The 17187-nt window shown below is 44.9% G+C and overlaps 1 protein-coding gene across 2 annotated transcripts in view; it reads right to left on the bottom strand.

Annotated features, from left to right (window-relative positions):
* The window catches only part of ajap1 (adherens junctions associated protein 1), a 269987-nt gene extending 253388 nt beyond the window's left edge, over positions 1 to 16599 (bottom strand). For both annotated transcript variants that reach the window (XM_080215182.1, XM_080215181.1), the window contains exon 1: positions 16320 to 16599. In XM_080215182.1, the coding sequence (XP_080071308.1) occupies positions 16320 to 16354 (35 nt within the window). In that variant the 5' untranslated portion in view covers positions 16355 to 16599. The remainder of the gene's footprint in view (positions 1 to 16319) is intronic.
* Between the last annotated feature and the right edge of the window lie 588 nt (positions 16600 to 17187).

Genomic DNA, 17187 nt, shown 5'->3' with positions numbered 1-17187 from the left:
CTCCCATATCGGCTGAAAAAGACTTTAAAAACTTGGCTCAGACTCCACTTGCCTTTAAGTAGGCCGATGGGAACAAGTTCAGCTCCTTAAGATTCTGTTGCCTAGTTTAAGACACATGCCAAGATAAAGCATTTCAAAACAAGAATTAGGAACATCAGAAATAGGGACTGCCATGGGATGCTCCCCAGTTGGTCTTCCCAGTCTGCTCCACAAGTCCACAACAGCATGGATGACTTTCCAGCTCAATTCCATTTCCCTGCACTATCCCCATGATTTCTCAGTATTCCGAAACCTAGTGACCTCAGCTTTGGACGCACTCGACACCTGAACATCCACAGCCTCCTGGGTAGAGATTCCCAAGGTTCACGATCCTTCCAGTGAAGGAATTTCTCTGCAACTCATCCCTAAGTGGTCAAACTGCGAACCTCAGATTACGTCTCTGGTTTTGAGGCTCCCCCTTCCCTTCCCACCATTTACCTTTAAGAATTCCATGTGGCCGGAATTATCCGGTCTCTCCGGCATTGTCGCAGACAGGGGCGGGAAAATTTGGAGAGTGGCCAAAAGTCAATTGTCCGTAAAGTTAGAGTCTCTGGGCGGGATTTTCCCGCTGCCCTCACTCCAAGACCAGAAATTCCCACCCGAGGTGAATGGACCTTTGCATAATCCACCTCTGCCTGTTCCGATTCACTTGGTGGGCGGGACAGGAAAATTCTGCCCTCTGTCTCAATGAGATCACCTCTTATTCTTCTAAACTCTAGAAAATATAGGCTCTGTATACCCAACCTCACCTCTTCTGTTTCTGCTTTAATTATGTTGATATTACAATCTAATATCCCGATTCTGCCGACATTTATATGGCTAGCACTAGCTAAACCAGGCACAGCCTGCTGAGCTGGTAATCCTGATAACCTAAAGAAGAATCGTGAAGATTTCAAGTGATGGGAGTGTGACTATTCCCTTTGGCACCTTATTCCATTGTGGGAGTGTCCCTGGGAACAAATGTGTTGGGATTCTATGGCCATGGGTGCCAGTGAGATTCTCTGGTCCTGCCGGAGGTGCACCCCCTGCCACAGGTTTCCCAGGAATGCGGGTGACTTCAATGGGAATACCCACTGATAGTGGCAAGTACCAGAAGATCCCGCTGCCAGCAAATGGCCAGTAATAAAAACACTGACGGAAGGCCAGGGAAACGCACCCATGGTCTTTTCAGGTTGTATGAATGACTAACTCATGCATTCTTAATTCTGCGGGCACTTACTTCTTGTTTCTGGCAATTCCCTCCAGTCCATTCCGTATTTTCCAGAACATGGTCAGTCTACTTTTTCCTTCCTTTGCTGCAATGATTCCCATTCCGTATCTTTGATCAGGGATGGGACACTGGGATGGTTCCCATCCTGATGTGTGTGTTGTTGGATAGCTCCAAAAGAATCCCACACAATTTGTTTTGCTGCAGTTATATAAGGCGGTGGTAAGACCACTCCTGGAGTACTGTGTGCAGTTTTAGTATCGTTATTTGAGAAACTTGCTATAGACGGTGAAGATTTACCAGGCTGATTCCTGGGATGACAGGTCTGTTATATGAGGAGAGATTAAGTCAGTTAGGATTTTATTCATTGGAGTTTAGAAGAGTGAGAGGGGATTGCACAGAAACTTATAAAATTCTAACAGAGTTAGACAGGATGGATTCAGAAAGAATGTTTCTGATGGCGGGGAAGTCCAGAACTAAGAGTCATAGTTTGAGGATAAGGGGTAAACTTTTTAGGACTGAGGCAAGGAGAAATTTCTTCACCCAGAGAGTGATGGATGTTTGGAATTCACTACCACAGAAAGTAGTTGAGGCCAAAACGTTATGTGATTTTCAAGAAGTCATTAGATATAGCTCTTAGGATTAAAGGGATCAAGGGATATGGGAGGAAGGGAGGGATCAGGAGATTAAATTTGATGATCAGCCAGGATCAAAATGAATGCCAGAGCAGGCTCGAAGGGCTGAATGGCCTACTCCTGCTTCTAGTTTTTATTAACCAGCATGCCCTCCCCGATTCCGCAGGCGGACGAGACTGGGAGAATGGCATCCTCTGTTGGCCTCTGGCAAGATCATACAAACCTCGTGCAGGCGCGCTGGTAAAATTCAATTCCATGTTGCTACGTTTCACTCCAGGATTGGATGAATAATGTTTGGGAAGCTCTAACTCTGATGTTGTTGCTGAAACACCAAAAGACTCCACCTCAGAAATCCAAGAACCCTGACTGCTTTGGATGTTATCTGCTGAATGTGGAATCCCCATTGAAGATTGTTCTGAAGATAAAGCCTCCGTTATGGTTCTATATCTGTCTGTTGTAGAATTTGGTTACAGAACTGAGGACTATTAGAAACCTCATTCAACGAATCAGTCCAGTGAATCTTTCTTGTACACCCCCTAAAGCAAATATACTTTTCCTGAGGCAAAGAGATCAAAATTGTACGCGGTACTTGAATACACAACTTTCCGAATCAAGAAAGTACCTTATAGCCTGGAACAGTGATATTTCATGTATGGAATTTGTGTCAACGTTTTATACCATCTCATCTAAGGTCATACTTGCTGCCTGAGGTCATGGTCAGCGACTGAAAATAAGATACGAAGCAGTTTGATGGAGCTTGCAATAAACTTGCAGGGAAACTGTGTGAAGTGAATCTCACATCAAAGAATCATAAGTCTCAATAGTGCAGAAGGAGGCCAATCAGCCCATCAAACCTGCACTGATAACAATCCCACCCAGGTCCTATCCCCATGACAAAGAACAAAGAACAATACAGCACAGGAAACAGGCCCTTCGGCCCTCCAAGACTGCACAGCTCATTGGTCCAACTAGACCATTCGTTTGTATCCCTCCCTTCCCAGTCTGCTCTTATCCAGATAAGTCTTAAATGATCTCAGCGTGTCCACCTCCACCACCCTACTAGGCAGTGCATTCCAAGCCCCCGCTACCCTCTGTGTAAAAAAACGTCCCTCTGATATCTGAGTTATACCTCGCCCCTCTCACCTTGAACCTGTGACCCCATATATTTACCCTGGCACTAACGGGCAATTTAGCATGGCCAATCAACCTAACCTGCATACAGTATCTTTCCCCCAACATACACTTCCCCCACCCCATCCCTGTCACACCATGTATTTACCCTGACAAAGGAGCAATTTAGCACAGCCAACCTAACCTGCACAGAGTATCTTTCCCTCAGAGTACCCTTTCCCCCACCCTATCCCCGTCACCCCATGCATTTACCCTGACACTAGGGGGCAATTTAGCATGACCAATTAACTGGGAAATCCCATCCAAGGTCTGCTGCACCCCCGCCACCCCCTACACCCCGCCTCTCGCCATCCACCCACTACAATTCCTGTAGGCAAATTAGCGTGGCCAATCCACCTAACCCACACATCTTTGGCGTGTGGGAGGAAACTGGAGCACCTGGAAGAAACCCACGCAGAGACGAGGAGAATGTGCAGACTCCGCACAGACCGTGACCTGAGGCCTGGATTGAGACAGCAGCGCTAACCATTGTGCCACCGTGCCGCCTGCCCACATACACACAGTTTTCTTTTTATCATTAATAAGACTCCATGTGGAAACAAAGCCTTAGTAACTCTCCCAGCTTGTTAATGAGGATCTCACCAATTTGCTATTTAATATCTTGCTGCAGTGAGTGTGCGTAAGTTTAGCAACCTATGGAGGAAATCAGTGGAAGGCTATGTTCACAGTTGATGTTTTCTGTGAATGGATTTTGTGAATCTCTCTCCACGTTCTGTCCTCATTGTCAGAAGATTGCCAATCGTGGTTCAACAATGCCAGCAATTTCACAAATAAAAGAGGCAGGCCCCGCTTTAGCTGCTACAGGAATTGAATCCATGGGGCGAGTGTTACCAAGCACCATGTTCCAGCCAAATAAGCTAACTGGTTTTAATGAGGGGGGTGGAAACTGAGAAATCTGTGCATCTCCAACAATAATGGCAACAGATGACTGGTATGGTGACGACAATGCGTTCACCCTATTGGTTTGCAAACATTTTTGGGTGAAGGTCCCTTCTGAAACATATTAGGAATCAGGGGTGTGGCTGCACGTTTTAATAGCGCTTCGAAAAAATGAGGTATTTACTTACAGACATTAGCAAGATGGGTGTGCTTGCTTCTCACTGCAGAGTCCATCTGTCCTAGCCCGCTCTCCCACTCCATCACTCTGTGCTGAGCAGGCCAACAGCCATTATCCAGCTGGCGTACATTTTATTATAGAATCATTGAATCATAGAATCCCTGCAGTGCAGAAGGAGGCCATTCAACCCCTCTTGTCTGCACTGACTCGGCATCTTACCCAGGTCCTTCCCCCTCCCCACCCCACTCCCAGCTCCATCCAGTCTGCAGGTGCAGCAGGTGGTCAGGAAGGCGAATGGGATGCTGGCCTTCACAGCGAGGGGGATTGAATATAAAAGCAGGGAGGTCTTGCTGCAACTGTACAGGGCATTGGTGAGGCCGCAGCTGGAGTACTGTGTGCAGTTTTGGTCGTCGCACTTGCGCAAGGATATTTTGGCCTTGGAGGGAGTGCAGAGAAGGTTCACTAGGCTGATACCGGAGATGAGGGGGGTTGGACTATGAAGAGAGACTAAATAGACTGGGTCTGTACTCGTTGGAGTTTAGAAGGATGAGGGGGGATCTTATAGAGACGTATAAGATAATGAAGGGGATGGATAGGATAGAGGTAGAGAGATTCTTCCTGATCAGAAAGGACAGCAGGACTAGAGGGCACAGCCTCAAGATAAGGTGGGGGGGGGGGGGGTGCAGTTTAGAACGGAGTTGAGGAGGAACTTCTTCACGCAAAGGGTGGTGAATCTCTGGAAATCTCTGCCCGTTGAAGTGGTGGAGGCTACCTCACTAAATATATTTAAGTCACGGGTAGATGGGTTTTTGACAGACAAGGGAATTAAGGGTTATGGGGAGAAAGCGGGAAAGTGGAACTGATCCACTTCAGATCAGCCATGATCTTATTGAATGGCGGGGCAGGCTTGAAGGGTTAGATGGCCTACTCCTGCTCCTGTTTCTTATGTTCTTATGTTTTTATGTCCGTCCTCACAACCCCACATATTTACCGCTCTAATGCCACTAATCTTGGGATGCTAGAGACAATTTAGCCAATTCACCTACCCTGGACATCTTTGGACAGTGGGAGGAAACCAGAGCACCCAGAGGAAACCCACGCAGACACGGGGAGAATGTGCCACTCCAGATAGGCAGTGACCCAGGTTCCTGGAGCTGTGAGGCAGCAGCGCTAATCCTTTCCTACTTTGCCTCTCATGACTCTGTGGACCAGCTACACAGCGTCTCTGGATCCCAGCTGTGCGACCGAGCACATTCGCTGGCAACCACAAGGTTATGTCCGAGACATGAAGAGACATGTGGTGACATTACTTTGTAAGCAGGATGCTCGCCCCCAAACCGGAAAATCCTGCCCGAGATCAGTGGACCTTTGCACAGTCTGGCCCTCGCCCACAGCAATTCTCATGGCAATTCCACTTATTATGGGTGGGATTTTACCACTTTCTTCAAACAAGAGTAAAAATTCCCGTCCAAAGTCAATGGAGATGTCCATTGTCGGACCATCGCCCACTCCGATTCTGTGGCGGCCATTGTGTCTGAAGAAGTTCATTCAGGAAGGAGGTTTAAGACTGGGTACCAATACTTGATTCTGAGGAAAAAGTCAGTGTTGATAAGATGCAAGTTTTTCTAAGTCCACAGCCACAGCAATTTTAAATAGCGTCGTTATCATACACAGACACAGCGCCCTGACTCCCACAGAGTTCTGATGCACTCTCCTCAGTATATATTCCTTTATAGAAAAAGCTGCAATTTAATAACAGAAAAATCAAACAGCCTGAAACGACACACTCCAATCTACCAACCAGTCAGCTTTGAAGAGACAACTGGATTTGATAGGACACATTTCCCTGAAGGCGAAAGATAAAGCCAAGTCAAATACAGGGCCTGCTTCTGCTATTTAGTGTTATGCGCGGCACACATATTCCCATTTTCACAATAAATCATGCCATCAGCATGGTTAGCGCATGAACTGAAACATACGTCTACGGGCAACAATGCACAGCGCAGAAAGCCATTCAGTCCATTGTACACGTGCTGCCCCCTCTGCCTTTGCAACTGCCTATCCAATTATTCTAACTATCCTGCTCCCCCACTGAACACTCCGAGACTTGCACAGCTTTCATTTTCAACTATTCTTCCAATCTCCTTTTGAAAATGACTTTTAAATCTGCTCCACTATCCTTTCAGGCAGCGCATCTTGGATCATTAGAATCGCCACGTGAAGAAAAGTCTCCCTGGGATCTTTTGCCAATTATCTTAAGCCTGTGTCGTTAGGTCTCTAAAGCATAAACTTAACAAAGGACAGCAGCAGTGACTTGCCTTTGTACGATGCTTTTTCCACGGAGGAACATCCCAGGACATTTAGCAAAGGCAAAATTGAATGCTGTGGCCAAGAAGGAGATATATGGGGTGACCAAGAAGGAGATATTAAGCCAAAAATTTAATCAAAAGGGAATGGGTTTCCAGGAAAGCATTAAAGGAGGAATGGAATGGGGAAAGGCAAAAGGGGTTCGGAGAAAGAATTCCAGAATACTCTGGAGGGAACGAAGGATGATAATGAGAAGTTCAAATCTGTGCATTTGGGATTGGGAGCAAAGGAAGGCCAGCATGGAAATGGGTGGTTAATAAACCGGGCTTAATGGAGGATGGGATATGAGCAGCAGACTTTTGGGATAAGATCAAATTTACAGCATTGATTCAATGGGCCAAATGGCCTCTTTCTATGACATAATGGCTCTTTAACTATTGAGAGATTTGCAAAGAAAGCCTAGATGTGAGAAAAACCTGCCTGAGGCAGATGTAGGAGATATTCCAGGCATGAAGTGGTGGGTCTGCAGATGGTCATTAGCACACATGTCAGTGGCAGTAATGTTGTAGGTTAGCAACAGCCAAGTGAAATGATATGGTGTTCCATCACATTCACAGAGCCGCAATATCGCTGAGAGTATATGTGGGAGTATTGTGTGCAGTTCTGATCAATGCTCCCCCACTTCTTTGCTGAATGTGTTGAGCCTCGCTAGCTTGTTTCCACAGGGATTAACAGCCTATCATGCTCCCATTGTGTGATCATTTTGACAGCAATACAGATGGGCGTAGTTGCCCATTGATCCTGATCCTATCATTGGTGATGGACTAGAACCATCTTAGATGCCATATTTCACGACTGACACTCAGCTGGAATAGGATCATAGACAATTATTCCAGAAAGATTAAGCTCACACAAAGGATCCACTCACTAGCTGCAAACTATATTCAATATCTGAACAACAGGAACTTGTGTCTCACACGGTTAGCAATAACTCTGCAAAATGTCTCCCAAAATCCCCCTCCCTCCAAAGGAATAAGAGGACATTGCTGGGGCAACTGTTGAACGTTTGTGGTTATGAGCACATAGAGGTACCATGTGATCATCTCTACTTTCTCAGGAGGGTAAGGAATGTCTGCTATGACTCTCACCAATTCTTACAGATACTCCATAGAAAGCATCCTTTCTGGTTGTGATCACAGCTTGGATCCTGCTCTGTCCAAGACCGCAAGAAACTACAAAAGGTTGTGAACGTAACCCAGCCCATCACGCAAAACAGCCTCCCATCCATTGACTCTGCCTACACTTCCCGCTGACTCGGAAAAGCAGCCAGCATAATCAAGGGCCAGGGACACACCTTCTTCCATTGGGAAAAAGGTACAAGAGTCTGATGTCACATACCAACCGACTCAAGGACAGCTTCTTCCCTGCTTTCATCAGACTTTCGAATGGCCCTACTTTATATTGAGTTGATCTTTCTCTACCTATGACTGTAACACTACATTCTGCACTCTCTCATTTCCTTCTCAATGAATGGTATGCTTGGCTGCCACCATGGTGTAGCATGTGAGAAACAATACTTTTCACTGTATACTAATACATGCGACAATAATAAATCAAATCAAATATTCAAGGAGCGAGGTACAGCAAAACTTGCACTGAAACAGAATCCCCTCCTTCCTCTACATTTTTCACAGGAACAAGGTAGAGGATATACTTACGCAGGATATACAAGGGGACAAAACTCCAACACACCATTGTACATTGATGGGTACAGTTTGCTGAGAACGTTGATGAGAAAAATGGCTGCAGAAGTTGGAAACACCCAATTCGTGGTGTGCTGAATGTTCCAAACATTTAAATGGATGACAGAAGTATGAGCAATGCATTGAATCTGGTAGAATTGGTACTAAAACAGACTCCTGGTGAGACTCTGGGACAGAAATCTCACCTTGAAAAGTTGACCCTATATTCTCTGTGCATGCTCCGACCTAATGAAAATATTTGACTTCACTGATCAGCAACTCACATGGATTGCTGCAATTTGTTTTAATTCATTCCTGGACATCGCTGGCTGGCCATTTATTATTATTGACAATCCATCATTGCCCTTGAACTGAGGGCACTCAAGAGTCAACCACACTGCTGTGGGTCTGGAATCATATAGAGACTAGACCAGGTAAGGATGGCGGATTTCCTTTACTAAAGGACATTAGTGAACAAAATTGTTTTTTTACAACAATCGACAACGGTTTCATGGTCATTATTTAGATTTTCTTTGATTGAATTTGAATTTCACCATCTGCCATGGTGGGATTCAAGCCTGCATCCCCGTAGCATTAACCTGGGTCTCTGGATTACGAGTACAGTGACAATCTCACTACACTACTGCCTCCCCTATGAATACCTTTTTGTAAGAAAACTGTGTTGCAAGCAGTGCAAGAACAAGGGTATATTTAGAAGCGGTAACAGTACAAAAAGAAGGTAGGGCAAATGAATAGAGGTGACAAGCCAGTGAAAAAGTCACCAGAGGCTGGCAAGAACACGACAAAACCCCAATCCCTCTCCCCAAATACCCCTGTTGCAGGTTAAAGCCACATGTCCTCATGTTCCACGTGTTACTGCTGCTCCTTTCCAAAGTCTGGAACTATGCTTGTGTTGGTTATAAGGATCTGCAGGATGGAACGCTCCACTATCACAACTGTACTATCACAATTTGCAATGCACTAACTGCTCCCTTCCCCGTGCATCATTGAAGATGAGAAGCGATGTTTCAACACGCCAAGTTCTGCTCATTGAAATCCTGGCTGCCATCAGAGTTTTACAGTACAGAAAGAGGCCCTTTGGCCCATTGTGCCTGTGCCGACCCTGCCCAATGCTGGAATTTGTGGACAATTTCTTAATGGATCTTAACATATTCATGATGCACAGTCTTTTTTTTACACAGACATTGCATTACATATTATGCCGACACTAATGGCCACATGTGTTCAATCTCTTCTGCCTCATACCCGGGGGAAGCCATTGCAATCATTAAGCTGCTCTACTGCTGATGATGATAATGTTATTGACATTCCTTGCTGAACTGGATATAACATTGCTGTAGTGCCAGAAGATGGCATTTCTGACCTCCCTGATGCTGTAATAGACAGCTGGCTCAGACTCCCGACAGTCCACGTGGTTTACTTAGAAGGCAGAATAGTTTAATACGAGTATCACATTCTTTCTCACAGTTATAGCTGTTCTCGTGCCTAGCTGCATCTCCTAACTTGGCTACCGGAGATCTCCTCGATTCTGCTTGGTCACCCATGAATAGAACAGGCAAGACTTTTCAATGGAGTATGTCCCAATTCAGCCACAGATCTATGGTATAGTTTTATACAAAGGCCAAACTGCAGAGTCAGAAAGTTTGGTAGGCGAGAGGCTTAACTTAGTCTGACACGATACAGAATCATAGAATTCCTACCATGAATGAAGGAATCATAGAACCCTACAGTGCAGAAAGAGGCCCTTCGACCCATCGAGTCCGCACTGAACACAATCCCACCCAGCCCCTACCCCCATATCCCTACATATTGTACCCACTAATCCCTCTAACCTACGCATCCCTGGGCGCTAAGGGGCAATTTCTTAGCATGGCCAATCAACCTAACCCGCACATCTTTGGACTGAGGGAGGAAACCGGAGCACCCGGAGGAAACCCACACAGACACGAGGAGAATGTGCAGTCTCCACACAGACAGTGACCCGAGCCGGGAATCGAACCCAGGACTCTGGAGCTGTGAAGCAGCAGTGCTAACCACTGTGCTACTGTGCCAGCCATGGAGGCCATTCGATCCATCAAGTCCACACCGATTCTGACGAAGTACCTTACCACAACCCTCTCCCCCACCTTATTCCTACACACATTTCCCATGGCTAATCCTTCTAATTTCACATTCTGTGACAATAAAGGGCAACTTAGCATGGCCAATTCTCCTAACCCGCACATCTTTGGACTGTGAGAGCAAACTTGAGCACTCAGAGGGAAACCAATGCAGACATGGGGAGAATGTGCAGACTCCACACAGACAATCACCCAAGGCTGGAATCAAACCCCGGGTCCCTGGCACTTTGAGGCAGCAGTGTTAACCACTGTGCCACCCATGGAATTATTTGCAAACTGTTGGAGGCAGATAAAACCAGGTTTGGTAAGCGATTCTACTCCATTCACACTCCCTGCCAAGGGACTATGAAACTTACATTCAGTGCCTACACTCTGTGCATGGAATGATCACACCATAGGTATGCTGGAGGTCTGTTGGCCCCTGCGGAGATAAACTTCACAACACTCGACACATTCCGCAAGGAAGCGGAAAAACTGGGCCAAAGTTGCACACAATATTCCCAGAAGTACTCTGAACAACACTACATCACGCTTCACTGCGCCTCCCTGAGTTGACAAGAAGCTAGCTACATGCCATAGCATTCCACTTGTCACGGCCACTGAGCATTTAACATGCAGGGATACCTGAACTTTTCCCCCTTGCTGTCACTTACTTCATGATGTACTTTTCAGTGCGAAATCAAAATCAGGGAACACATGGAACCAATAAAAATCGCTGTAATCCCAAAGCACACAAAGTGCCAAATACTATTCCTCGCCCTCAATTCCTCATTAATTGTTAATTTTAGTGCTAATTATGCAACACTTTTCTCAATGCTATTCATGGCTTGTGATTCATCTGCCCGGTTCCTAGGTGAGAGCATGTGCCTTTTAATGGTCTTCTCTGAGAGGCCAAGTTTTCCAAAGGAAGTTGATGTACACACTCAACTTAGCTTTATGTTCATCACTAACAAATCTTACAAAGAAGACAAGTACCAAAGTGATATTTAAGAAAGTGGCTTCTCAATTTGGAAGGCAGCTCATGTTGGAGGTTGAGGTACAGGCCGCATTGAATTTCTGACTATTAACTTCAATTAAACCTTTTCTGTTTGGTCGGAACAAGTTACACGATGTAGTGAACAGCACAGCTGCCAATGCAGTACATCAACATTAAATAGATTAGGAGAGAAGAATGGGTAAATCAGATAGTTGTGGATACACAACTAGATTTGTTGGTTTTGAATATCTGATTCTAATGAGAGGAGAAGATGGAGAGATGGGATTGAGATTCTGAGACTCAATCCTGGAACATCAAATCCTGCTTATCCATTACAGTCAGCCTTGTCGTAGAATCCCTACAGTACAGCAGGAGGCCATTCAGCCCATTAAACCTGCATTGACAATAATCCCACCATGATTTATTTTCACTGGCACAGTGGTTAGCACTGCTGCCTCACAGCGCCTGGGACTTGGGTTCAATTCCTGGCTTGGGTCACTGCCTGTGCAGAGTTTGCACATTCTCCCCATGTCTGCATGGGTTTCCTGCGGGCGCTCCAGTTTCCTTCCACAGTCCAAATGACATGCGGGTTAGGTACATTGGCCATGCTAAATTCTCCCTCAGTGTACCCAAACAGGCACCGGAGTGTGACAACTAGGGGATTTTCACAGTACTCCATTGCAGTATTAATGTGAGACCACTTGTGACAGTAATAAATAAACATTAAGACTTTACTGGAACCTGGTTCTCCAATGCATCCACCAAGCTTGAAATTCTCCAGCTCCTGTTTAAATTCTTCCATTGCTTCATTCCTTCCTCTTACTCCCTCCTGGCTGACAGCTCCTCCCATCATATTTCTTAGGACTTCAGTTTCTTATGCATCCCACTACCCATCTGTCCACCATTGGTGGCCATGCCTTCAATCACCTTGCTCAGCTCTCTGAAATTATCTCTCTGAACTTCTCCTTTGAGCATGTGTTTTGCCCCTAACCCATCCCTCTTTGGTCTAATCACCATTTTCCTTTGGCTATGAAGGCATTCTGGAGACTTGAACAGCAGGGGCGTTATTCTCAATGTCCTGAGTGCACACAGCTCAACGGCATGATGTGGAACAACAGAATCACGTGCAGAATAATTCAGAAGACTTCATGAACATATCCCGATCTGGGCCACTAACTGCCACATTCATTCAGTTTGGGTTCCACAACTAAATCAATGCATGCAGTGAAGCTGGAGGTTAAGAAACCGAGACGTATTGGTGCCTGCAAGGTGTGATTCCAAAAGGGGTAAATTTGTAATATCGATTCAAAGCTTATAAATGCAGAATGGGAAACTTTTGACGGGCGATGTGAGCAAGAGCATAACTTACAGTATAGTAAAAATAGAATGGGTGGGAGTCAGTTACAAGTCAATAAATGGACAAATATCAAATTCAAAATCTAACGCTATAAAACTTCAATACTGTAGTTATATCAAATCTCTAATCATTCCTTTTTTTATTCTGTAACATATTAAAACAAAGTTAATATCGTAGCAGGCAAAGAAATTTCACGCAAATAATTAATGAATCTGCAACTAATATCACACTGGGTTATTTCTGCTTCGGAATTGCTTCTTTGTCCATTCCACTGAAGTGCCGCAATTTTAGTTAATTGCGCTGATGTCTGATTAGGTTTTGTGTCTGAACTCTTTCAACAGAAAGGACAAGCCCAGCAGGAGCTAATTGTGAAAAATTAAATAATTTTAAGCAGTATTCCTAGTATTGATATCTACTTCAGCCAACACTGTACACAACATGATCAATTGCCCTTTTAACGCCCATCTGTGCCACTGCGAAGTTGCATAGGCAAAGATATTAACTGTTGATGTGCCTTTCCTTCAGAGGTTACCTCCGGTGCAGACAGCACACCTGCAAATGAGTGTCTGTGAGCTGCTCGGGCTGGTGGTTCAGATTCAGTGTCTGAATCAAATCACCCGTGAAGCAAGTTGGAAATGAAAAGCAAAATTAATCCATGCAGTAAACTGATCAAACTGCAATTTATCATGATCTCAATGCAGTCTATATTTTGCAAAAGATTAGTAAAACAAATGCCTCATTATATCGATTGAATGGAAATGCTCCCCCCCAAAAAAAAAATGTCCTTCCTTGACAAACGTAACCTATTTTCTTTCAATTGCACTTTTAAGATGCCCCAAAGGCAGTTCACAAAGGCGTAATCAGAAAGATAATATGACAGAGGGTACACAGGGACTGGGAATACATACACGCATTCATTTGTTTAGAAATACAACAGAAAAAAAACCTCGGTGTCTTTCTGGGAGACTTCATGAACAACTCATCAATTCCCTGATGCCTTATGTAAAACAGAAAGCAATCAACGCAGCCAGCATACACCCTCCCCCAAAGTGTACAATGGGTGGGAGGTGAGACAGCAATGTCATCCAGCATCCCACACCACCCACCCTGCATACCAACAGACAACTGATAAAACACTCTTTCCTGCAACAATATCCAGGCATTTTTGACATGGCCAACACAATCTTTGTACATGACAATGTTGGAAATGGAGTACGAAAACAACTTTACCCCACTGAAACAGCAACACACGCCAAATAATAAATGTATCATCTGCCAATATTAGCTCTGGTAGATAATGCATACGAATGATGCACATATATATGTACAGATGCGCAGCCATATAAAGAAAACATACTGGGAGAGACAACACAAATGAATCAATTATCTTATATATATATTCTTATATTAAAAGCTACCTTTTTATGCATTAAAAAACAAATTTGCCTGGCTCCCCCGATGGTCTAACAGGTAAAAGCATCCAGTCATACAGAGTATCACAGGCTTAATTCCCAATGGGGGTTAGCAGATCTGGAGTATGCAGCAATTTAGTTGTTGCGACTGACCCCAGACTAGGCAAAGGAGACAAGCCACCACATTTTCCACTCCTGATTACCATGCACTGACCTCTACTGGGAAGTGTAGGTGCGCTGCTATTAGGGAGCAAGATTCAGACTCGGCGGCAGTTCCTTCCACAGTCAAATAGCCTGGGGTGTCCAGGGTGATAGAAGAGGGGGGTCGGCGTGTGAGCGAGGTACAAGAGGGGTGGTTCATATCTGAGTAATAATCAAGTGTTCTGAAGGAATAGGAAAACGGGAAGGAGAATACACTAATATATGCACACATTACACAACAAAGATATTAACATGCACTTTTTAAAATGCTGAACTTCCATTCCATCTGGCTAGTTTTAACATTAGAGCAGTCAATTCTGAGCACATTACTCAACATTCTGAATAGATTGCCAATAAATATCATATATTGTTCTTTCCTATGTCAGTATGCCCCTGTACCCTAACACACGCATATACTCTAATAGCCATTGATAGAGAGACTGAGTGTACATATGCTCAGATTTCCAAGTGCATCGGCCATATGATTAGAGGCAGGGAGATGCAGATGTTCCGTTTTAAACTAGCTCTGTCGCGTACAGCAATGAGATGGTTCTCCCTCTCTCTCTCTCTCTTGCTCTCAGAGTGCTGGCATGTTCAGCGATTTGTCACTCCCTGGAACAGCTCATTATTCTTAAAGCCCCTTTCATTTGCCTCTGATCTGCATGAAACTCCCACTTGGAAATCCTGCTGCCTTCACCCTCTCCATCCCTGTTCCAAAGCCCTGATCACTGCTTCAGACAATCAGACACAAACACATCCCAGAGAGAGGAGGGAATGTGAGAGGAGAGCCACAGAAAGAGAAAAAAAAAACTTTTTCGAATCATGTGTCAAAGGTTACCTCGAAAATAATGAAAATAAAACAAAAATCTTCCAGGAAAATATTCGGTGGACCGATTTTGCCCTAATTACCCAATGACAGCTCTATGTCCATTCATCTTAGTATCTTATTACCATCATCTATGATGCAGTAGTAGTTCGATTTTATTCAACGATGTTTTAGCTCTACTTTACCACCTCTGCTTCCATTCACCTGCCTTTACTTACCCTTTTCTCATTGAGAGGGCGTTGCATTAATCAGACTGCTTTAAATACTTCAGTAATTACATTTGATATTTGAAACTGACCTGGTTTAGCTCGTTGCCATTTTACCACGCATTTTGGCGTGTTTTCAGTCAAACTTGAGCAGGTTTCCACATTCTAATACTCACATCCACCATGAATGACACACAGGTACCTTAATTATATCAAGTGTTGTGTTTTCACCTATTAACATAATCGGAAAAGTGCATACATTCTACATGTATCCATAACTACATAGCTACAGCGTTAGGCAGAGATGCAAGCACAGGCGATTAGGCTTTTCTATCAGCGGCTAGTTACTAAATATATACAACTACTGTATTTATTTAACATGTGTTCTCTCAGTCCTGTTAAGAGTAAAACATTACCCACTATGTTATTGCAGTCTTACATCAGGCAGAAATATTATGGAAAATATCTCTTGTCGCCAGTTTTTTTTTAAAATGGTATTTTAAAATGATTTGTCCACACCGCTCCCCCACCCCCCCTTAGCCCCCGCCGCTGTCTTTCTCGTATTGTTCACCTCCTGAGTGGGGAGCCCTGTCTGCCCAATATAGGTGCCTGCCTCATGTTGGAACTGTCCAATTTAGACGGTGCTGAACATGCCCCGCTCTGTGTGTATGTGTGTGTCTGTGTGTGTGTGTGTGTGTGTGTGTCTGTGTGGATGTCTAGCGCTGCCCAGTGGCAATCTCACCAATGTAGCTGTCGTTTTTTTTTCCTGCGACCCCCCCCCCACACACACTCCGCGCCTTCCCGATTTTCACCCAAGCCCCCCCTTCCACCACCCCACAACTACTTTGCGTTCTCACTAACATTTCAATAAATAAATCAAAGGTAGCCCAACCATCAAAAGAGAGGAGGATATAAAAATCTTCGCAGGTCAACAGCAATGCAATAACAGAGAAATTAAAGGGAAAAAAAAACAGCCAAACCTGCCAGTTTTGTAAGTGGAATGTCATGAAATACGATCTTACCACAAACGCTTCAGTAACATGGTTGGGCACAGCATTCACTTCTCATACAGCCGAGTCTGTGCGACCCAAAGAGGCAGAGACCATGTTTTTTTTTCCCTTGCCCCTACACAGTTTCAAAGAATATTAAGATCCCATGTCAAGCTTCGCAGTAGACGCCTGGCAGTCATTCTCAAAGCAATAATTCCCCTTGTTGCTGGTCAGCCCATGAGCTTGGAAATGGGGGAAGGATTCTCCCCCTTCCTCCCCTCCTTTCCCCACCCCCTTTGGATGGAGTCAGTCTTTGACACCGACAGGAGAGAGGATGAGAGAGAGAGAGAGAGAGGAAAGTGCAGGTTCGCAGCCACGGAGAAGGCTCAAGCTAAGGGAGTCTCTCAAATGTAATGATGTTTTTTTCCAGGGGACAGAGAGAGAAAAAGAGAGTCTTGTCTGGCTCCAGCTGACGTCAGTTTAGCCACCACCCCCACCTCCCTCCCAACCCTTTCACAAAAAAAAGCCAAAAGGTGTCAAGCCATACACATACACACACACACACACACCGGATTAACGCTGAACACTATCAGAATTCCCATTAACCTATTCCTTACTGCACTCCTTTCAACTTGTAGATGTGCTGCCCACTGATATTCTCCCCCTCTTGCTGTTGTCTATATCGCCGCCGGAGAGAACAGTACAGACCACAATCTATTCCCCCCACCCCCACCCCCACCCCCCCCAACCATCACCACCCCCACCCTCACCCTCCTACTCTTCAGAAAAGACGCAGCCAGCCACTACCTAACCCGTCTGGCACCTTTGCTCCATCCTCAAACTTAAGTGTTTGCATCCCTTCCCGCATCAGAACGCAGCTCCCAAGCCTCGCACCACGCAA

The sequence above is a fragment of the Carcharhinus amblyrhynchos genome, chromosome 30 (genome assembly GCF_965287045.1).
Source record: "Carcharhinus amblyrhynchos chromosome 30, sCarAmb.v2.hapA, whole genome shotgun sequence".
NCBI classification, from domain to species: Eukaryota; Metazoa; Chordata; class Chondrichthyes; order Carcharhiniformes; family Carcharhinidae; genus Carcharhinus; species Carcharhinus amblyrhynchos.
The sequence above is the reverse complement of the archived record's forward strand: the minus strand, read 5'-3'. Positions and strand labels throughout refer to the sequence as shown.